We start from the raw sequence: 22037 nt of genomic DNA, 5'->3' as shown, positions 1-22037 counted from the left end.
ATCGTTGTACATACGGTGGCTAGCTAGCTACGTAGTAACAAGTACAAGAATTCCACCGTAGCTTTATTCGGCCGTCCCTGGTCATCACCACAAACTGTGGTTGACGGCGGAAAATAATCAAACATCTACTGTCTATTTGAGAAGAAAACCACCGTCAACCACCAAGTCATGGCCAGTAACAAGCTCAGAATCCTGAGAGGCCAGAAACACCACCGCGTCAGCAACGTGCTTCGTTTTCAGCACCGCCCCTTTCAAGCTAGTGTACGGCTCGAAGAGCTTCTCCGTCTCCTCCGCCTCTTTTCCCAGGTAACGGTAGAGCAACGGAGTTCCCACAACAAAAGGCGACACGCTGTTCACCCTAATCCCATGCGCCCCGAGCTGTTTGCTTGCCGATCTCACCAACCCAATCACCGCATGCTTCGACATGAAGTAGTCGGTGTCCCTTTCGCCGCCGGAGCTGCCGCATGTGCTCGCCGTGCAGACGATGCTACCTCTTATCTTCAGTTCCACCATGGCTCGCGCGGCTTGTTTCACGCAGGCAGACATGCCGCGCACGTTGACGGCGAAAAGGCGGTTAAACTCCGCAAAGTCTAGCTCGAGGACGGTTTGAGCCGAGTTGCTAAATATCCCGGCGTTACTGAACATGATGTCGAGCCGCCCGTGGTGTTGGACAGTCGACTGGACCAAGTCCTTCACTTGCTCTTCGTCGGTAACGTCACATTGCACGAATGAGCACTTATCGGAGCCGATCGATTCGACTACTTTTTGGCCTAATTCATCTTGGATGTCGGCGATCACGATCATACGGGCACCGTGGGCGGCGAAATGATGGGCAGTGGTTTCTCCGATGCCGCTTGCTCCGCCGGTGATTATGGCTACTTTGCCTTGGAGCTTGTTGGACATTGTAGAGTCTGTTAAGTTTGGTATTCGAGCAAAGAACAATTAGATATGTAAAAAACAGTATATGTTAAGCTGTCATTATATAGTCAAATTGTTTTTTAGTCACATTTTTTTTCTTTCAAAATTGTCGTCTTTTATATATATATATTTTAAAAAATTTATATCATTCATATTTTAATTATTTAAAACATCAATATATTTATATTTATTATAGACCTAAAATTTTAAATTATCATATTTATTTTAACTATAGATTCTGTTCAAATATATACAGTAATTGTATTTTTTATAGTAAATAAATTATTTACATTAAAAAACGTAAAATATATGATTTATTTGAGTTTGGATAATTCTCTGGTCAAAAATGCCATCTAACTCTATCAAATAATTCTCTCGTCAAACATATATGGGTCTTACCAACTGACTATGTAACACACTTTTATAATCTTAGAATATATTGTATAAAAATAAATAAATAATTATAAATAATTTAAATATATTATTACTTTTTATAATAAGTATTATTTCTTAACAAAAACAATAAATATTTTTTATTTATGTTTAAGTATGTTTTATTTATTTTAATTATATATATATATTGGTTTTTTAAAGACATTTTTCATCATATTTTTATTATTTAATAGTTAATTTATATTCACTAATTTTTAACAATTTAACTTATATTGATTTTTTATTTATTTAATAAAATTAACAATAAAATAAAAATTAAAAAAAATGAAAGCATGCAAACATAATCAATTACAAGGTACACGATATTGAGAGGTAAGTCGTTATTTGAGCACAAGCAAACATCTAGTTGCTACAGTAATTTGAGCAGTAGCAGCTTACAACTCTCAGCGGCAATTAATCAAACACCTGGTATCTACCTGACAAGAAAACCCGCATCCACCACCAGGTCATGTCCGGTTATTAAATCGGAATCTTGCGACGCAAGAAACAGCACAGCATCAGCAATATGCTTCGTGTCGAGCGTCACCCCTTTCAAGCTAGTGTGTGGCTCGAAGAAATCGGAATAACGACGGAGTAACGAGGTATGCACCACGTACGGTGAAACACTGTTCACCCTAATCCCATGCACCCCAAGCTGTTTGCTTGCCGATTCACCAACCCAACCAACGCATGCTTCGACACGCAGTAATCAGTGAAGCGTTCACTACCGGAGCTGGCGGAGGTGCTCGCCGTACAAACGATACTTCCTCTTATTTTCAGTTCCACCATGGCTCGTGCGGCGTGTTTCACGCAGGCGCCCATGCCGCGCGCGTTGACGGCGAAGATGCGGTCGAACTCGGCGAAGTCTAGTTCGAGGATGGTCTGAGTCGTGTTGCTAACTATCCCGGCGTTACTGAACATGATGTCGAGACGCCCGTGGTTTTGGACGGTGGAATGAACTAAATTCTTCACTTGCTCTTCGTCGGCAACATCACAGTGCTTGTATGAGCACTTATGGGAACCGATCGATTCCATTACTTTTTGGCCTAACTCATCTTGGATGTCAGCGATCACCATCATACGGATACCGTGGACGGCGAAATGACGGGCGGTGGCTTCTCCGATTCCGCTTGCTCCGCCGGTGACTATGGCTACTTTGCCTTCAAGCTTGTTTGACATTGGAGAATTCGCGGAGTTAGCTGTTTAGGGTATCATGTCACTATAAACTAAAGAACACCATGAATAATGATTATGCTATATGATAATTTAATAAATTTAATAATTGGATTGGATAATAATGCCATATTAAATGTCCCAATGATTGACATTATTAAAGTCATTGATCACAAAATATAAAATTCATAACTAAATAATTTCGATGTAAAATAATTGTTATTATTTTTTTAGGTTTCGGGTTCGAACACTAAAAATACTAAAAGTGTAAAATTTCAATATCAAATGGTTAAGAGTTATCTTTGTACATATATTAAAATTGGAAGGGTCGTCTTTATCTCTGCAATACCTAATCAGAATTAATCGTCTAACAGATCAAATATATCTGGTTATATAAAAAAAAACTCACTAGATTAATATATATATTGAAAGTGCATGTGTAAATATATTATAATTTATTAAAACGTATATGAAATTATACTAATTATAAGTTACACTCCAAATTATTTAATTATTAATATATTTTAATTTAGAGCATTTAACTATTACATTTTTTTTCAATTTCAGGACGAAACCTGAAACAGGCCGTCTACAACCAAATTATGGCCAGTGACAAACAGAGATTCCTCACTAGCAAGGAAGACAGCAGCATCGGCCACATGCTTCACCTTCAACACTCCATCGTTTTTCAAGCGAAACATCCTCAAAAACATCGATTCTATGTCGTCCGCCCCCATTCCGAGAGTTGCACAAAGAGCAGACGTCGCCACCGGTCCTGGTGAAATGATTTTAACGTGTATCACATGCGGAGCTAACTGAGAACTTGCGCACCTCATCAACGCAACGACCAAGCTCTTCGACATTACGTAATCCGTATTCCGGTCACTCGCAAGTCCGGCAGCTATACTAGCCTTGCATATGATGCTTCCTCTGCTATTGGCCTTCACCATGGCCTGCCCTGCATACTCGATGCTGGCAGCAACCTCACCTACATTGACAGCGAAGAACTTCTCGTAGGACGATAAGTCGAATTCGAGTATCGTCTTCATCGATTGGCTCAGAACTCCCGCGTTGCAAAACATGATACCAAGGCGACCGTGGAGTCGGATCGTGGACTGAACAAGGGATCCGATGTCTTGCTCCTTTGTTACATCGCAGTACATGCACAACGTCCTTCTCGTCTTCGATGTCCGCAATCACAATGGCCCCTGCACCGTGGTCGACGAAGAGATGCACGGTGGCCTCGCCGATGCCGCTTGCACCGCCGGTGATAATGGGCACTTTGCCTTGGAGCTTCTTGTTGTAGGCTCTGGGGTCTACCATTTTATGTGTAATGAAGCGTGAAAAATGGCGAGTATATAAAGCATCCAATCACATGGGGCTCAAGTTTATCTTCTGTTGAAACTTGCAATCTGAATGTCACTATAATGCTTCTTATTTTTATTCTGTATAATATATCACATATTTCTACTTTCTCTGTATATATATACACATCAACTGAAAGTAAATGTAATGCTTAAGTTTGTCGCCATTGCAACAAATGTTATCGCGGTCACTGCAAATATCGAGGTTGTGAAATAACGAATACCGAATTGTTATTTAAATTCTTGCTTTACACCAAAGTCTAGTTTTTTTTCTCCTACATTGATCATCTTGTAGCTGGAAAACACCAGGAAGAAGAGGATAAGTCGAATTCGAGTATTGTCTGCATCGATTGGCTCGGAATGCCGGCGTTGCAAACCGTGATGTCTAGTCGACCGTAGAGTTGGATAGTCGATTGAACGAGGGATTCAACTATTCTTATTCTTAGTGATTAAGAAAACTTTTTTTAAAAATGTGAACATAAGCAACTACAAAGATATGCGATACTGAGAGGCAAGTCGTTATTTGAGAACAAGCAAGCATCAAGTGGCTACCGTTGTTTGAGCAGTAGCAGCTCACAGCGGCAATTAATCAAACACCTGGTGTCTACTTGCCAAGAAAACCAGCATCCACAACCAGGTCATGCCCGGTAATCAACTCAGAATCATGTGACGCAAGAAACAGCACTGCATCAGCAACATGCTTCGTTTTCAGAACCACCCCTTTCAAGCTGGCGTATGGCTCGTAGAACAGCTCCGCCACCTCCGCCTCCTCCGGCTCTTTCCCGAGGTGACGATTGAGTAACGGGGTTTGCACGGCATACGGTGAAACACTGTTCACCCTGATTCCATGCACCCCGAGTTGTTTGCTTGCCGATCTCACCAACCCAATCACCGCGTGCTTCGACATGTAGTAGTCGGTGTCCCTTTCACCGCCGGAGCTAGCGGCGACGCTCGTCGTACAAACGATGCTTCCTCTTATTTTCAGTTCCACCATGGCTCGTGCGGCGTGTTTCACGCAGGCGGCCATGCCGCGCGCGTTGATGGCGAAGATGCGGTCGAACTCGGCAAAGTCTAGTTCAAGGATGGTCTGAGCCGACTTGCTCATATTCCCAGCGTTACTGAACATGATGTCGAGCCGCCCATGGTTTTGGACGGTCGTCTGGACTAAATTCTTCACTAGATCTTCGTCGGTAACATCACAGTGCATGTATGAGCACTTATGGGAACCGATCGATTCCACTACTTTTTGGCCTAACTCATCTTGGATGTCGGCGATCACTATCATACGAACACCGTGGACGGCGAAACAACGGGCGGTGGCTTCTCCGATGCCGCTTGCTCCGCCGGTGATAATGGCTACTTTGCCTCCCAGCTTGTTGGACATTGTAGAGTTGGGCACTAGGAAGTGGACAACGATGATAAGCACAGCCCGATTAAATGATTTCTAGCTAAGCTGTCGTGCTCGTGCATTAAGAACCAAATCACATGTTGGAAGAACCAAACCTTATCCTATTTGTAATTTTATTCGGATCTAACGTGTATGGTTATTAATATTTTAGTAAGTTTTTACTTTTTTTTCTTTAAAATTTTAAAAATAACAAATCAATCATTAATATTATTGATTTATAATAAAATAATCATTAATATTATTGATTTATAATAAAATGATCACTTTATCGTCGTTCTCGTTAAATTGATGATATGACATCGTTAATAAAAAATGTTAATATTTCATTTTATCCCTAAATTATTGCTAAAACATTAAATAAGTCCTTGCACAATGAATTTATATCTAATTTATCTCATAACGGAGGTCTTCTACGGAAGCTGCTCTCAACCTGGCGTTGGGGGCAGCTACTACCTTACCTCCCCCTTACCCCATTATATATGGGAATAGGTTCAGCTAGTTTTTTTATCTCAAAACTTTCTAATTATTTTTTTTAACTTCCATTATATTCGAACCACATTCCTTAAAAAAAATACACTTAAACAATTAGGAGCAATTCCCTTGATATTTGCTTCAATCAAACTTAAGAAAAACATTTATATTTAGACAATAAGTCCCATTCTCTTTTGTTGAAAGAAAAAAAAGCAAGTCATTCTATTAATTTTTTTGTTTCATTATATTTTAGACAATTAGTAACCTACGAACCAAAAATCAAATGTTAAAGAGAGAATAAAACACACCAGTAAGTATTTTACTCCAACGCAAATTGTAAAATAAGAACAAAAACACTGAATTCGAAGATTAGTATTGTAGCTGAAGATAAATTTGAACTTTTAGGTTATGTTTAAGTATGATTGAAACAAATACCAAGGAAAGTGCTCCTAATTGTTCAAGTGTGATTTTTATTTGTATGGAACATTGTTCGAATTTAGTGAAGGTAATGGGTGTTTGGAAAAAATGGAAATTTGAAAAAAATTATGATAAGTTGAATATAAAATCACTGTTTAATGACCTATATTATATTTTAGCAGTAGTTTAGGAGTAAACTGAAATATTAACCTTTTTGTTAACATTGACACGTTATCAATTTAACGTAGATAACGGTGGAGTGGTAAGTTTTGTTACAAATTGTTAACGTTAGTGACCATTTTGCTACAAACCAATTTTGTTAGTAACCATTTTTTACTTTTTGAAACTTTATTAGAAAAAACTAAAATTTACTCAAACTTTAGTAATCATTGATGTAATTTACACTAAATTTTATTTTAAAAATTTAAATTTAAATTAAAAGAATTTCAATGTATATTCAAGTTGATTCAACTTTAGGGTGAAAAGAATTCAACCAAACCTATAATTCTTATTTATATATTTAAAAAAAATTATAATAATAATTTTTTCTATTTTATTTAATAAAAATAATCTTTATATATATTAAATTCTATATTTTATTTAATAAATTACACTCTTAACTATTTAATTGTTAATATGTTTTATTTTGAGTATTTGACTGCTACATTTTTTGGATTTCAGGCCGAACCCTGAAACAGACCGTCTACAACCAAATTATGGCCGGCGATAAACTGAGATTCCTCGCTAGCAAGGAAGACAACAGCATCGGCCACATGCTTCACCTTCAATGCTCCATATTTTTTTAAGCAAACAAACCTTGAAGACATCGATTTTATGTTGTCCGTCCCCATTCCTAAAGCATTACAAAGAGCAGGCGTCGCCACTGGTCCCGGTGAAACGCAGTTGACGCGTATCCCGTGCGGAGCTAACTGAGTACTGGCGCACCTCATCAACGCGATCACCGAGCTCTTCGACATTACGTAATCCGTGTTCCAGTCACTCGCAATTCCAGCAGCTATACTAGCCGTGCATATGATGCTTCCTCTGGTATTGGCCTTCACCATGGCCTGCCCTGCATACTTGATGCTGGCAGCAATCCCACCTACATTGACAGCGAAGAGCTTCTCGTAGGACGATAAGTCGAATTCGAGTATCACCTGCGTAGATTTGCTCAGAATGCCGGCGTTGCAGAACATGATATCCAGGCAGCCGTAGAGCTCATTGAACGAGCGATTCAACATCTTGCTCCTTCGTTACATCGCAGTGGACATAGGTACAAGCACATCGGTTCCGATCGATGCAGCGAGTTTCTCGCCCTTCTCGTCTTGGATGTCCGCGATCACGATGGCCTTGGCACCATATTCGGCGAACAGATGCACGGTGGCCTCACCGATGACGCTCTACTTTGCCTTGGAGCTTGGAATCTGCCATTTTATGTGTTTATGAACCGTGAAAAATGGTGAGTATATAAAGCATCCAATCACACGGGGCTCAAAATTTTCATGAATATGACATTTAATCCTTGACTAGACAGATAAAGATACCAAGTGCACGGTCAACTCTTTTAGTAGTTGATGTAGATCAATCGTCATACGTCATTGATCGTCCGCTTATTATAAGATTAGTATTAAAATGTTTTTATTCGTATAAAGTTCGATAGGAAAATCGATATTAAACCAAAAGTTTATGGTTCTTAGTGTAGTTTGCCTTTTAAAAATGGACCGGGATGAATGAGGTGATGAATTCAGTTATACTATGCAGTAAAACTAATACAGAACCACCGTTCAAGTTGATAATTAAGCTGCTGGACACCGTGCACATCCCATACAGTGCGACAAAATCGCGAGAAAACCGAGGAAAATTCGAGAAACGGCCATGATTCTCGGTACTTCGTCTATGTCCGTTTAACAATACTCCGAGTGAGAGTCATAGAAGTCGCTAGGGCACGGTGACATGATCTCCTGCTCAAGCAACTGAACTACTTGGTTCATTGTTGGACGTTCGTCTGGATTTGCGTCGGTACACCTTGCTGCTACTTCAAGAATTGCATCTAACGTTTCCATGTCCACGTCGTTACATCTTCGATCGACTATTTCTTCCAATCGGTTCTCGTTCAATAGTGTGTTCATCTGCAGATGTGCGAGAGAAAACACAAATTATATTATGCATTTTTCCACTTAACTCGAACGAACTGTTCTCTGTAGGTATGAGGAGCTTACCCAGCCAACAACATTCAAGCCTCTCCTTACAAAAGCCGGATCGGTTGGTCTTTTTCCGGTTACAAGCTCCAACAAGAGAACTCCGAAGCTATACACATCGGACTTTTCCGTGGCTCGACCACTTTGCAGATATTCTGTACCATCATTTCAAGTTATACTAAATCAATACCAGTGCAACCGGAACATTCTAAATGACATTTTCTTAATACGGTAAGATGTACCTGGAGCCAAATATCCGAAAGTTCCAGCGACCACGGTAGTGACATGTGCTTCCTCATCCACCAAGAGTTTGGCAAGACCAAAGTCTGATACATGGGGCTCCAAGTTTTCATCGAGAAGAATGTTGCTCGATTTTATGTCTAGATGAACTATCTTCGGGCAACAATCATGGTGCAAGTATGCGATACCTCGAGCAGAACCGAGGGCGATTTTTAAACAAGCGCACCAGTTCAATGTCCTGGCTTCTTTGCTTTCTAAAAATGTATTATGACATGCACAAGAACGCGATTAAAACCGAGGATTTCAGTATCGTGTTAATGATTGCATATCATTCGATAAAGCATACCGTGAAGGAAGTCGTCCAAGCTGCCCATAGCAAGATAATCATAGATAAGAAGTTTCGATGACGGCAACCTGCAGTAACCTCGTAGATTAACTAAATTAATGTGTTTGATACTGCCCAATATCTCTACCTCTCTCTCAAAGACTTCATCAGATCCTTCACGATTCCGGTCTATTCTTTTAACAGCAAATGTTCCACAATCATTCATCACCATTCGATATACAGTTCCGAACCCCCCCGACCCCACAACATCCTCTTCATCAAGGGATTCTAGCTTTTCTATAATCTCGCACGACGGATACGGCAGATCCCCATGAAAAGTGACGAGTTTCGCACCTACAAGAAAAGCATTAATCGTTCAGATTCAGGGCAGAGGCCGAGAACGATACGGCATTCTCGAGAAAAGCCGAAGTTTAGCTTACTCGTATCTTGGTGGACTTGTTTCTTGACTTCTGTATATTTCTTAGCATCCCTTTCCTTCTTTGATAGTAGACATATCCAGAGAAATGCAAGGAGAACAACAAGCATGACAGCCAATGTTGACATTGCACCGATCAGCACACCTTTGATATAGCGAGATGATCGCTTCGTTTGGACTGCGAAAATCAAAAACGATAATCCCCATATTATTACACAATGAAAGCTTTTAAGACATATAGCAATTAAAGCTTGAGTACTTAACAACAAAACTTGCCTTCTGTTTCATCACTTTCAGCATGAGGAAGGACTGCCGGGAATCCCAGTGAGGTCCGACACGGCTTGTGAACTTGTTGGCCGCATAGATCCAAATTACCAAGAAACCTGAACATAAAGGAGGAACCGTTCAGACTAGGAACGAGCATATACGAGGTGTTAGTAACACATGAAAAGAAAGCATAGATAATCAAAGTTATTCATGGTAATGACAAGGGTACTCACGACTTGTTCCCGAAAGTGTTGAGTACTCCGATATCCGGGATTTCACCAGAGAAAAAGTTGGTGGACAAATTTCTGCATCAAAGAGGAACCATCAAAGGCTTAAGAAACCACTTTTCTTTCAGTTAAACAACTCAAATTACATTTGACAAGCTATAACTCGATGTGAACTTACAGGTAACGCAGTTTAATAAGACGGCCTATAGATGAAGGTATTGCACCCTTTAGCAAATTGCTCGATAAATCCCTACAAATAACAAAAGCATCAACAAAACAAACCCTTCGATACACATCGATCCCTTGCAACTAAACACAAACAATAGCACATTCGGGGAGCTTACATTACAGTAAGAAGAGAAAGGCTTCCAATTTTCGACGGTATGCCACCTTCGAGAAAATTAGCTCTCAAGTAACTGCACAGACAAGCGAATCGAAACACGTAAACGAGTCTAATTAACCGCCCCACAAAAGGGATAAAAAGTGAAGAATATGTTGTGCTTACAGAGCTCTCAAATGAACACAGTTTGTAATTTCATTAGGAATCAGTCCATGTAAGTTGTTCTGGTGCAATGCCCTGTATTACCAACAATAAGAATGCCAAAAACAAGTCCGAATCATGATTCTAAACCCGGACTAATCAACGACGAAAGCTGGAACTAACTAGGCTAAACCCCGAGTTCAAAAACTAAGAAATGAACTCAGTCAACTCACAGTCTTTGCAATCTGTTGAGTTTGCCGATGCTGGGAGATATTTTGCCTCCTAATTGCATGTACGGCAAGTGCTGTGGAAACTAAATCATATAAGTAAAAGCTAAGCGAAAATAAACAAAATAACAAAAGGGTGAGTGATTTTTACATTGATCGAACCCTTTGAAGATTGGGGAAACAAGAAATGCCAGTCCAATTGCAGGGTGTATCGTCCGTTGCTAGCCAGTTTCCAAGATAGTTTCCACTGTCATTCAATGTGCTTTTGATCTCCAACAATGTTAGACCTTAAAAAACCCAAATCAGATCAAAGAAACATAAAGCTCAGCTCCATTTCTAAGCATTTAAAAAGAAGGAAATATCTGGGAAAAGCAAAAAGACAAAAAAAGAAAAACTAAAACAGTGATGGGTTTTCAAATTTCAGCCATTACCATCGTCAGTGAGAGCAAAAGAGCAGGTGCTCAAAAGGGTAGCTGCAAAAAGCACAGAGGAAAACCAAACAAACACCTTCATTTTCCAGCTCAACTTGCGGCACAAGATTCAGGGAAGTTTTTTAAAGAGAAATTATGATATTTTTTGTGAGAGAAAGAAGGGTTTTTGGAAGTGAATGATGAGAGTGAGGAAGTGGAATGTTTTAATAATTACTTGAAGCATGAGAGAGAAAGAGAGTGTTTGCAGAATATTTTATGAATACAAATGGAGGGTTCCCTGACTCTCTTTTGAAATCTTTCATAGAAAGTAGTGCTGCTGTGTAGCCGTTGTGTTGTACCTATTGAAATTCAAACAACTTCTTGGGCAAGAATCCGTAGGCATAGGAAGAGGGTAAATAAGAAATAATATAATCAAATTTATAATTATTTTTACGTAGTAATACTCAAAGCTAAAATTTAAAATTTATAATATATAATGACAACATGCATGAAACATGAGTTCAAGTGTGTTAAAACGTACAATAGCGTTCAATTTAAAATTGGGTAAATTACACGGATTATCACTGTATTTTATTTTATTTCCTATTATATTCATTGTACAATTTCATCACTGAACTTTATACATTTAGCTTTTTTGGTCACTAAACTTAATAAAATTAGTTTTAGGTCATTGAGTTGTTACTCACGACTAATAGAATGCTCATGTCGATAGAGCGACGGAGAATGGACACTACCACTTAGGTTTCGGTCGGAACTAGACAAGAAACTCATTGGTGAAGGCGGTGAGGTGCAACGGCGACGGAATCGACTGAAAATCGTAAAAATCAACAACGGCATCGTTATGGGTTTTTGACAAAACTTTGATCAGTCATCGACGGCGAACGACGATACTTCATGGAGCGGGGTCGGTAGGGGTTTTACCAGAGCATGAAGACGCTTCTGACGCCATAGGCGGTGACACTCGCCGACGAACAGTGACCGAGACCAACGGTGAAGGGCGTCTAGCAACTTTCTCACAATTTGCGATGTTTTGACGATCGATTTTGGGTAGCTAGTGGTTGGAGTTTACTCGGGAGGTGACACCGGAACTGCTGGTGGAGGCGGTGCAAGCCACCGCTGGCCGAAGACGATGGATTGAAAGAGAGATGTGTTTCTGAAAACGAAAGGGAGAGAGAGTTAACGTCGTTTGCGAGGAAAACGTCTGGGTGACCAAATTTGTAAATTATATTAAATTCAGTGATGAAATTGACCAATTTTAAAGTACAATGAGTGAATTAGGAAATAAAGCAAAGTACAGTGATGATTCGTGTAATTTACCCTTTAAATTTTCGATAAAAGTTAATATCTTTTAATGGAATAAAGTTGAAAATAGTATCAAAATTGTCATTTTGATTTCTATTTTTTTTTAACATTTTAGTATGAAACGTTTTATTTTAGGACAAAAAGACCCCTAACATTATTTAAGAACAAAATAATATTCATTTTCGGATAAAAATTTCATATTTTATAGTGTTAATTGAGTGTTAACAAACGGTTTTCACCTATAGAGGGTTCCCCACCCCCCACCCCCAATAAAATATTAGAGCTAAAATGCTCCAAAAAAATAATAGAGCCCAAATTAGTATTATATATTTTTTAATTAATAAAAAATTATAATTTGATTAAATTTATTAAAAATTGTTGTCTTTTTATCTTCAAATATATTTTGACTCATGTTCAAGTCAATAACATCTCTAGCTCTTTGGACAAAGAATAAAAAATCTTTAACCCTTACGATTAATTAAAAATTAATATTTTTGTTGTAACTAAACGGTACTGCAAAAACGGATGTCGTTTTATAGGAGCAAACATAACTTCTTTAAGGGGGTAAACTATGAATTTAGTATCTAGACTATGAGTTTCGGTTCGTTTTAATGTCGAAACTTTCAATTTTTTCAAAATTATACTTAATATTTAGTTTTTATTTCGTTTTAATACCACATTGTTAAAAACTTAACGTATTTAGATTCTAAACTGTCAATTTTGATCTATTTTAATACCTAAACTTTCAAAAAAAATTCAAAACTCCACGTTAAAATTTGAATATGGTACTAAAATGAAAAAAATAAACTTTATATATGATTTTGAAAAAATTGAAAGTGTAAGCACTAAAACAGATCAAAATTGATAGTTTAGGTACTAAACAAATAGTTTACCCTTTTTAAGCTTAAGTATACATCTATTTATCATTTTCTCTCAATTCGATACTTTAATCCTTTTATATTCTAATTTGGTACATATATGTTTACTCCATCGACTAATTTGGTACATGTGGTTAGGTCTTTAGACAATGTGACACGTAAAGACAACGTTATTTGACATAACAATGCCACCGTAATATAACCATGAAAATTACGAGTCGAATTAGATCGAGTCGAATTTTTAACATTAAATCGAGTCAAATTTTAATCATTCTAATGATGATAATCTTAACTAGTCTAGGGAATAATGATTTAATACAATAACTAAAAAGCATATATCATCTCACCAGAACATTGTCATAAAAGTGGAGGAATATTATTTGAATTTTTTTTAATAACGTAAGACCTCCCAAGGTCATACTAAAGAATCCGATCCTACAAGGCAACCTCTGGAGGGGCTCAAAGAACCCACCACTTTGTCCCCCGCTTTTTTTTAGGATTCCCAGCCAACGCGGTTCGAACCTAGAACATGAGATCAACTTATAATCCCCTTCAAAACATGCACTAACTAATACTTTATGGGTTTGGGGGTTCATCTGCAATTCAAGCAAAACATTTGACCCTACCTTACCTTTAAATATTAGGATAAACTATTCATTCAGTCATCGATATATTTTCGTGTTTTATTTTGATCACCTAACTATATATTTTTTTCAAAATCATACTTAAATTTATGTTTCATTTCTATTTTGATCACCGGCAATTAGGTTTAATGGTTGATTTAACAGAAATAGTTATCTAACATGATATAATAACAGTTTTAATCCTCAAAATTTACACATTCTATTAAACTGATTATAATTTGAAATAATTCAATAAATCTCCAATACTTAAACCACCTCGTAAAGTTTAAACCATGCCACGCTCCTGACCGGAACGCCAGGCAGTTGACGCCGACTCGGATTTTTAGTTGAAAACAAGCTTTTGTTACTAAAACACTTGCAATCAAGACATTATAAAAGAAAACAACGATGACTAATCCAGAAGAAGAAATACATGAACAAACAAGGATACCAAAAAACAAAGATTTGAAACATCTTTATAATGCCATTTGTCAAAGACAACCTCCTACACTACATGCTGCACATAATACTAAAACAAAACAATCATCAAACATAGACATGAAAATACATACATACATATATATATACCGACATGCCCTTCACATTCTACGGACACCTAACCTACGTCTGTCGGACTCGGATGCGAGTGAGTGTTCAACAAAGATATGGTAAATTCGGAGAATCATACTCCAGACCCGTACCTGAACATGGATGGAGTATGATCAACTCTAGAAAAGAACAAATAATCCACTTAACATGGCAGCTGACAACTTTAACCGATCAATGCACACTTCATGCAGCAGCAAAAAAGACAACAACCAAAGCCGGCGATGTAAACATGTTACGGAAGAATTAATGTCTTCCACCGAAAAGCTCACTGTTAAACTTGAACCTAAATGCCATTCCGTGAAGCAACTGGTGTGGTACGTTTCAGTTATAGATCGTTTATCGACATCAAATGGTGAGAGAAACATCGAGCAGGCACAAGCATAACAAAGCCAATTGATCCTCCTGTTACCTCAAACAGCGACGGCTTGACCGGTAACTGCATCGTGGAGCTGCAAGGAACCGTCTTTCATCAAGTTAAGACTCAAGCTCTTGAACCTCTCTCTTGAATACTGCCTTGATGCTTTTCTCCAATCGGTACCAGCTTTCATCATGGCAACGAATTCATCATAACAGATTCGCCCGTCCTGAAAAATCGAAAGTTGACAAAGAAAAAATGGGGTAACTATTAAAATATATGGTAAAAGTGCAAAGTTATGGATGACATTCATAAAAGTATCTAACGTATTGAGTTCAACACATCCTATCAGACAATCACTTATTCACAAACTTCGTGTAGGGCTAATAGTTTTCATTTCCATCTCATGGGGAAACCCTTTTCACTCCGCTAAGGCGCTAAGCCCTATCTTTCTATAGGGGTATTTTAGTGACAGGTTCTATAGGAACCAGACGATCCTATTTTCTTTTCATTGCAGAATTTCAGAACAAGATCATGCCCCGAAGTAAATATGAAGAATATGTAGCCTATAGTAGTTCTGTTTCAATTAAGCACCATGAAACTGAAAGTGATTTACAGAGGAGAAATGGAAATCATACTTTGTCGGTGTCAACTTCACGCATGATGTCGTTCAGTGCATCAACATCAGTTTCACCAGATTCATCAGCTAATGCATCCCGTAACTCATCGAGTTCAATATATCCACTGCCATCTTTGTCGAAGAACATAAATGCTCTGCGGAAATGCTCATCGTTTTCCATTTTCTGCAAGTGAATTGTCACTGCTACAAATTCCCCGTAGTCCAATACTCCATTTCCATCAACATCAGCCTGATACAATCATACAAATAGATCAACACAAAGGAAACACAAGTTCACATTCGAATTTTTGGGAGTCAAATGAGATTGTCAGGGGAAATAGGAGTGATAATGATTATATCGAACTAGGTTTTGATCTTTCAGATAATTAAGCAGACAAAAGAACTGGACCATACCACTTCCATTAACATCTTCATCTCTGGTTCAGCTAATTGAGAACCAACCTTCCGAAGCCCGGCCTTCAGCTCCTCGTATGAAACTTTCCCATCATTATCCGTATCCATCAATGTGAACATGTCTTTGATTACTTCAACCTCTTCTACTGATAAGTGCTCTGCGATTACCTACATCATTTACAAAAACTGAATCACCTGCAGGAACTTGAAAATTGCACAATGATTTTGGATCTTTAACCATCAATTTCATATAATCAGCCCAAAAGTGCTTACCCTTAAAGCCTTCTTTTTAAATCTATTCATCACTGAAAACTGCTTGAGCCTGGCTCTCACAATATCTCCCAATGGAACATTCGGAGCTTTCTTAGTATTTTGCAACCAGGGATGTTCTGTGCCCAAAAGAAGGATCAAGGATAAGATTGAACAGTGAAAATCAACACAGCTATTAAAAGAAGTCGTAAATGTCTCTATGCAAGTAGACATCTAATGGACTTTATTTCAAAAAATTTATTTCCTTCCTCAACGACAACAACAAACGGAAGTTTTACCGACTAACTCATTGAATATGGATCGTAGTGCCCACTGTGTTCCTTCAAAATAAATTTCATTTATCTATTCAAAATAATATTGACTAAAATTTTAACTATATAAATGCATACATATGCCAACATTTGACCCAGCCAGCATTTGACCACACAAAGTTGCAAATAATGTTGAGTCCTTTTCAGATGCCAAATGCTATAAACCCAATCGATCCATGGGAATAAAGTTAGCACAAGTTCATTATGGAAGGGATCCGTACTTTCAAGATCACCCTGACCTCACTCTTTATAACAATAATTCAGAGTTTAGGCAGATGGGTCCTCAAATGTTTTCTAGCTAAATATGCCAATTGCTTACTAACAGAAAATTCAACACGATAAGAACTGTTGGAGAACCTACCGAGCACCTGTTGAGCAGTCAATCGTTTCTTAGGATCCGATTCTAACATCTGCCTTACAAGACTCTTAGCACTATCTGAAACTTGTGGCCAAGGTTCCCTCTTAAAATCAATGACCCCTCTCAAAATCGCAAGAGCAACACCCTGCTCAGTCTCTGAAAGTAATAAACACAAACGTAAGGAATCAGAATACATACATGCATACACACATGCATCCATCCATCACATATTAAAATGTAAAGGATGTAAGAGCACAAAGTAATAGAAAAGAATACCTGCCCAAAAGGGAGGAACCCCACATAACAAAATGTAAAGGATCACACCAGCACTCCATACATCAACCTCTGGTCCATAATTTCGTTTCAAAACTTCAGGGGCCATATAATATGGACTCCCCACGATCTCGGAAAACTTTTCGCCTGCAAAAAAAATCCAAATATCAATCCTGCAATCAAGCAGAAATCCATGAATAAATCTCACTAAAACAGTAATCAAACTCTTAAAAAAAGGATTCAGCTGTTGAACAAATATCTAACGGGCAAAATCAGAAATCCAGTCAAATCAAATTATCCGACGCCCGGCAGAGCACTCAGGTCTATTTTGAAAGATACCCAAAAATCAAAAAGCATCGCAAACAAGCAGAAACCTAGTAAATTTAATGAATAAAAATCAACCAAGACCCTGAAAATGAAAGAAAAAATCCTTCTTCAAGACTTCAACCATCCAGTTGGGGAAGCTATATCCAAAATTTTATTAGCTGAAGTTCCAAACCATCAAAAGCCCAGATAAAACCTCAAAAAAGGAAATAAATAAATCCAGCCACGTACCAGGCTTAAAAAACACAGACAGCCCAAAATCGATCACTTTTAGCGGTGAGTGTTCTTTCTTATTAGCGAACAAAAAATTCTCAGGCTTCAAATCTCTATGCATAACACCACTCTCGTGGCACATCCTAACCACCTCAGCTATCGTCTTCGCCACGTTCGCCGCCGCGCGTTCCGTGTAGTGCCCTCTCGCCACAATCCTGTCGAACAATTCCCCGCCTTCACAAAGCTCCATAACCAAATGAACGTTTTCATTGTCCTCGTACGTGGCTTTCAGCTTCACGATATTCGGATGTTCCGGCAGCGTCGACATTATGGCGACCTCGCGACGGACGTCTTCGATGTCTACGGCTGTCCGGAGTTTCTTCTTGGAGATTGACTTGCACGCGAGGGCTTCCCGCGTTTCCTTGTCCGTGCAGAGGTAAGTGATCCCGAACTCGCCTCGCCCCAGCTCCCGGCCGAGGATGTATTTGTCGAAAATTCGAGTTCGGTGACTCAGTGGGATCACGTCTTTCAGTACTCGGATCGGAGCCGGCGAGGCGACTCTGTCGGCGAACGGGTTCGGTTTCCTTTCCCGGGCCTTTTTCTTTCCCTTCTGGTTCTGCTCAGACCGGTTCGGTTTACTTTCCGGACTCTCGTCCGGTCTTACGCATGCGTTACAGTTTCCCATAATCAGAAAGAATTCAAACAACTAGGTAAACTAGGTCGCCGCCGTTGCGGGGTTGGTGGGCGGAGGACGGCGGACGGAGCCGAGGAAGAAAGAAAGAAGAGAAAAATAAGAAAACGCGGGGTGACTGGTCGGTCGAGAAAATGTGGGGGTTATGAAAATTTCTTCGCAGTATGATTATGATTAAATGAAATAATTTTTATAAACCGCTAACTTATAATTTACTCCTACATTTATTAATTTTTTATTTGATCCTTGATTTATTTATTATTCGTATCTCCTCTTGTAACTTAAGAGGTTTTTTAATTTGATCATTAATTTTTTTCTGAAATGACATGTATAATCTCATAATGACATCAAAATATCTAAAGTGAAATGTTGATATGATGAATTGGGTTATGTTTCGATACGAGCATTTGATCCGAATTTAACAAAGTTTGAATTGGATTTTTTGAAAGATAAGATCAAGTCGAGTTTGTGTTTAGATAAAATCTACTCGACTCGAGAACAGGCTTGTCCCAATTGATGTGTAGGTGTTTTACTTTTAAAAATATTGCACCTAAAATATTTTATAATAAATATTAATTTTTCAAATTTGAAATATCAGGTTTCTTTTACTAAAATTCATTATGAAAAACGATTAAAGATATTGTCAAATTCTTCGTCTACAACTTTCTCTATTATTTTTTTAAAAATCAAACAGAAAGTTTATTTTTCCTTCGAACATAAATATCATTAGGGGGACAAATATTATACATGGACAGACCTAAATATCATTCATGCGTGAATTTTGGGGTCCTGTGATTGTGAAGGATCACATTTTATACTTGTCGTTGGACGGGCATGCTCCAGAATAATAATATAATTGTTATAATACATGTTTATCTTCATTTTTTTAATTATATCCCTGTTTTACTTAGTCAAAATAAAAATTATATATATATATATATATTAGATCGAGTCAGGTCAAAAAGAGTAAAGTGTAATTTTTACCTCAAAATTAAATTAGATCTCATATCAAACTGAATAATTGACTAAAATTGTTATACTCCAATTAAACCCGAAGAGGCCAAATATCTGATCTGACCCATCTCATAATCATTTAAATTATATTTGACATAATTGGGTTAAATAATTTATAGTGTATGAATTTCAATACAAATATTTATAGGGTAAATTATGAAGTTAGTCATCCACTTATTTTCAAAATCTTTATCTAACGTTACGTTTAGTTACTCGCTGTTAAAAATAAATAAAATTGTTGAAATCGTAACTTTTTTTTATTTTTCTTCAATGATGATTTACCATTATTTTATGGTAATATGTCAACATCACCATTTTTTTTGAATGAGGATAACAAAATAAAATGTTAGATATAATTTTAATAACAATATGATTAAAACATAACCAAAATGACAATTCAGTGACTGAATACATAGTTTATCCTTGTTTATATTGTTTTTATCATATACATTATAATGTATTATAATTTTAAAACAGTCTGGATATAATTTTAAATAATTATGTTTTTTTCCCTATTAGACAAAGGAATCTCCCAAAAGATTTGTTAATTAATGTTTTTTTTTTCCTTACATTTTATACAAAAGAAAAGCAATCTAATGATTTTTTGGACCCACGAGGGAAAATACTTATTGCAAGACGGCCGTCCATTATTTTTCTGCCCAAAAACATTCTATTTTTAATAAAAAAAATTAGGTTTAATGGTACGAGTAGTCCTCCAAATTCTAAAAATATTAATTAAGTTATTAGATTTTCAGATTAAAAATTGAGTCAATTTTAATAGTTAACATTTTAGATGTTACTATCACGTGGAACGATATGATTGTGTCTCATTAAATTTATAGAGGATATTATTCTCAACATAATTATGGTTAAAATTAAATTTAATTATTGTTATATAAATCGAACTCAACCGAATGTATATTTATTTTAAATTATTTTATAGTGTAAAAATAGATATATTCTCATTGTTGTTCAGTAAATATCTAGGGATGACAATCAACGGGTTGGGTCGGAATTTTTTGTCAACATTACCCGACCAAAAAATATAAATTTAATACCTCCACTCAATTCTTATTCGGTGTAGAATAAGAACTTAATTAAAAAAATAGAAGAATATTATAGTAATTATTCATACATTTATTTAATGAAATTACCCTATTACGTACGAGTCGGGTTGGATTTTTTTCAACTCTCCACTCGAACCTGACCGGACCCAACCTCACTCCTTTAAAAAACCGACCCAACCTGACTCGAATATAGTTTTTTTATATAAAAAAAAAAGTCAAGAGTTCGGCTTAAAATACCTAACTCTAACTGCCATTTAAAACCTTTAGCGTGAGGCATAGGTTAGACTTCGAAGCCTTGAATTTCGTGAAGTAAAAATGAACAAAAAATACATTATTCTAAATTGTTTTGTTTTGACCATTTGCAAAATAAAAATTGCCATTATACCAAAACAACAGGTCGAACTCCATCATCAGTATTTGTGCTATACATAAATTGTAAATTAGTCCTTGTATCTTAATTTTACAGAATTTGGTGTTTGTATTTTTTTGAATTTTAAATTCCAATCATAATCCAAATGATATGATACAAGAACAATATAACTAAATCACTAGGACTTAAAATGGAAAATTTGAAAGATGCGAGCTAAATATATAACTCACACGTAATACAAGGATAATAATAGAATTTGACTTAAAATATTAGATCAAAAATAAAATTTTATGATTTAAAAATACAAGGACAAAAAATGATCAAATCAGAATACAAAAACCAAACTCGCAACTTATGTATAGTATAGAGACTAGTAGGAGAATTTGACCAAGATAAAAAGGATAAATAACACATTTAGTACCTAAACTACTAGTTTTGGTATGTTTTAGTACCTAAGCTTTCAATTATTTCAAAATCATACCCAACGTTTAGTTTTTATTTCATTTTAGTATCCCGTTGTTAAAAACTTAACGGACATGCTCATTGACCGTCGTGTCTACAATCGCCAGCCATTGCATTCGTCGGTCGATGAAGTTCAAACTTTCCAGCCCACGCCTTTTCGATCCCCTGAACTTGATTCTGACCTCCATTTCATCGAAAAATGCCTCAATCTCTATAAATCGACGATGAAATTTTCGACTTCTCCATCCTTTGATCTCCGTCGTCAACTGTTCGATGGGCATGAAACTGGATTATGTTGGTCAACTTGCCATTCTCCCGTGGCCCACTTTCGAATTGGTTGTTCGTCCACCGGAGCTATACCCTGTTAGTTTGTCCATTAAGTTTTTAACGGTGGGGTATGAAAATGAGACAAAAATTAAACGTTAGGTATGGTTTTGAAAAAATTGAAAGTTTAAGTACTAAAACATATCAAAACTAATAGTTTAGACACTAAGTGATGAAATTACCCAAAAAATAGGTGTGGTTATAGGTATTTGCTTAGAATTAACAAAGGTACGGCAGGCCATGGGCATTTGGGGGTGGGAAAAAGTTGGTGGAGACTTGGTCAAATGAGGATTGAAGATTTACCAAAATAGTCTTTGAAAGCACAACTTGGCTTAGCTTAGCTCAGCTTGGTTACATATCCTAACCAACCAGCCTTCTTAATTAATAGCATTTCTACCAAATAAGAGGCAGAAAGCCCATATTGCTGCCCTTCAAAGTCAAACATAATTTATTAGACCACTATCCAAAAAAATAAAATAACAATCTAATTAAGTGATATTAGTCGTAAAAATGAATGTTATTCTTTCTTGAGTTATCGAATTCGG

The 22037-nt window shown here is 37.1% G+C and overlaps 4 protein-coding genes and 3 pseudogenes across 4 annotated transcripts; all 7 read right to left on the bottom strand.

Moving 5' to 3' along the window:
- Positions 1 to 84: 84 nt before the first annotated feature.
- Positions 85 to 936, bottom strand: LOC120200069 ((+)-cis,trans-nepetalactol synthase NEPS2-like; the record flags this gene model as incomplete). The annotated part of the gene is made up of 1 exon (XM_039200996.1): positions 85 to 936. A coding segment is annotated over one exon (804 nt), but the record flags the coding sequence as incomplete, so codon positions are not given.
- Positions 937 to 1764: 828 nt separating this feature from the next.
- Positions 1765 to 5126, bottom strand: LOC120200198 (annotated as a pseudogene).
- LOC120200068 lies at positions 3087 to 3846 on the bottom strand (annotated as a pseudogene).
- LOC120200197 ((+)-cis,trans-nepetalactol synthase NEPS2-like) lies at positions 4301 to 5358 on the bottom strand. Its single transcript, XM_039201093.1, has one exon. It carries the CDS (start codon positions 5269 to 5271, stop codon positions 4492 to 4494), a length of 780 nt encoding a protein of 259 aa, XP_039057024.1. The 5' UTR covers positions 5272 to 5358; the 3' UTR covers positions 4301 to 4491.
- A 1502-nt stretch (positions 5359 to 6860) lies between these two features.
- On the bottom strand, positions 6861 to 7775 carry LOC120200067 (annotated as a pseudogene).
- Positions 7776 to 7910: 135 nt separating this feature from the next.
- LOC120200196 (LRR receptor-like serine/threonine-protein kinase FEI 2) lies at positions 7911 to 11167 on the bottom strand. The gene is made up of 13 exons (XM_039201092.1): positions 11016 to 11167; positions 10736 to 10871; positions 10591 to 10662; positions 10382 to 10453; positions 10221 to 10292; positions 10055 to 10126; positions 9883 to 9954; positions 9659 to 9765; positions 9387 to 9560; positions 8968 to 9300; positions 8624 to 8875; positions 8403 to 8536; positions 7911 to 8312 (listed from the first exon to the last, which is right to left on the bottom strand). Exons 1-13 carry the CDS (start codon positions 11095 to 11097, stop codon positions 8088 to 8090), a joined length of 1803 nt encoding a protein of 600 aa, XP_039057023.1. The 5' UTR covers positions 11098 to 11167; the 3' UTR covers positions 7911 to 8087.
- Positions 11168 to 14266: 3099 nt separating this feature from the next.
- LOC120200194 (calcium-dependent protein kinase 10-like) lies at positions 14267 to 18249 on the bottom strand. Its single transcript, XM_039201091.1, has 8 exons — positions 17583 to 18249; positions 17031 to 17174; positions 16758 to 16910; positions 16089 to 16204; positions 15816 to 15983; positions 15421 to 15651; positions 14837 to 15011; positions 14267 to 14733 (listed from the first exon to the last, which is right to left on the bottom strand). Exons 1-7 carry the CDS (start codon positions 18247 to 18249, stop codon positions 14838 to 14840), a joined length of 1653 nt encoding a protein of 550 aa, XP_039057022.1. The 3' UTR covers positions 14267 to 14733; position 14837.
- Positions 18250 to 22037: the final 3788 nt, after the last annotated feature.

This window comes from Hibiscus syriacus, unplaced genomic scaffold (assembly GCF_006381635.1).
Source record: "Hibiscus syriacus cultivar Baekdansim isolate YM2019G1 unplaced genomic scaffold, ASM638163v2 tig00005929_pilon, whole genome shotgun sequence".
NCBI classification, from domain to species: domain Eukaryota; kingdom Viridiplantae; phylum Streptophyta; class Magnoliopsida; order Malvales; family Malvaceae; genus Hibiscus; species Hibiscus syriacus.
This window is presented reverse-complemented; position numbering and strand designations above follow the sequence as displayed.

Bases quoted from the DNA above. Each gene is read 5' to 3' on its own strand.
- LOC120200197 (XM_039201093.1), bottom strand. From the start codon at position 5,271: ATGTCCAACAAGCTGGGAGGCAAAGTAGCCATTATCACCGGCGGAGCA.
- LOC120200194 (XM_039201091.1), bottom strand. From the start codon at position 18,249: ATGGGAAACTGTAACGCATGCGTAAGACCGGACGAGAGTCCGGAAAGT. The intron at 16,911-17,030 runs GTATTCTTTTCT...TATTACTTTCAG, and splicing joins GGTTCCTCCCTTTTGGGCAG to AGACTGAGCAGGGTGTTGCT. The intron at 15,984-16,088 runs GTAAGCACTTTT...TAAATGATGTAG, and splicing joins TTAAAAAGAAGGCTTTAAGG to GTAATCGCAGAGCACTTATC.
- LOC120200196 (XM_039201092.1), bottom strand. From the start codon at position 11,097: ATGAAGGTGTTTGTTTGGTTTTCCTCTGTGCTTTTTGCAGCTACCCTT. The intron at 9,561-9,658 runs GCAAGTTTTGTT...TGATTTTCGCAG, and splicing joins TGAAAGTGATGAAACAGAAG to TCCAAACGAAGCGATCATCT. The intron at 8,313-8,402 runs GTAAGCTCCTCA...GCACATCTGCAG, and splicing joins GCTTGAATGTTGTTGGCTGG to ATGAACACACTATTGAACGA.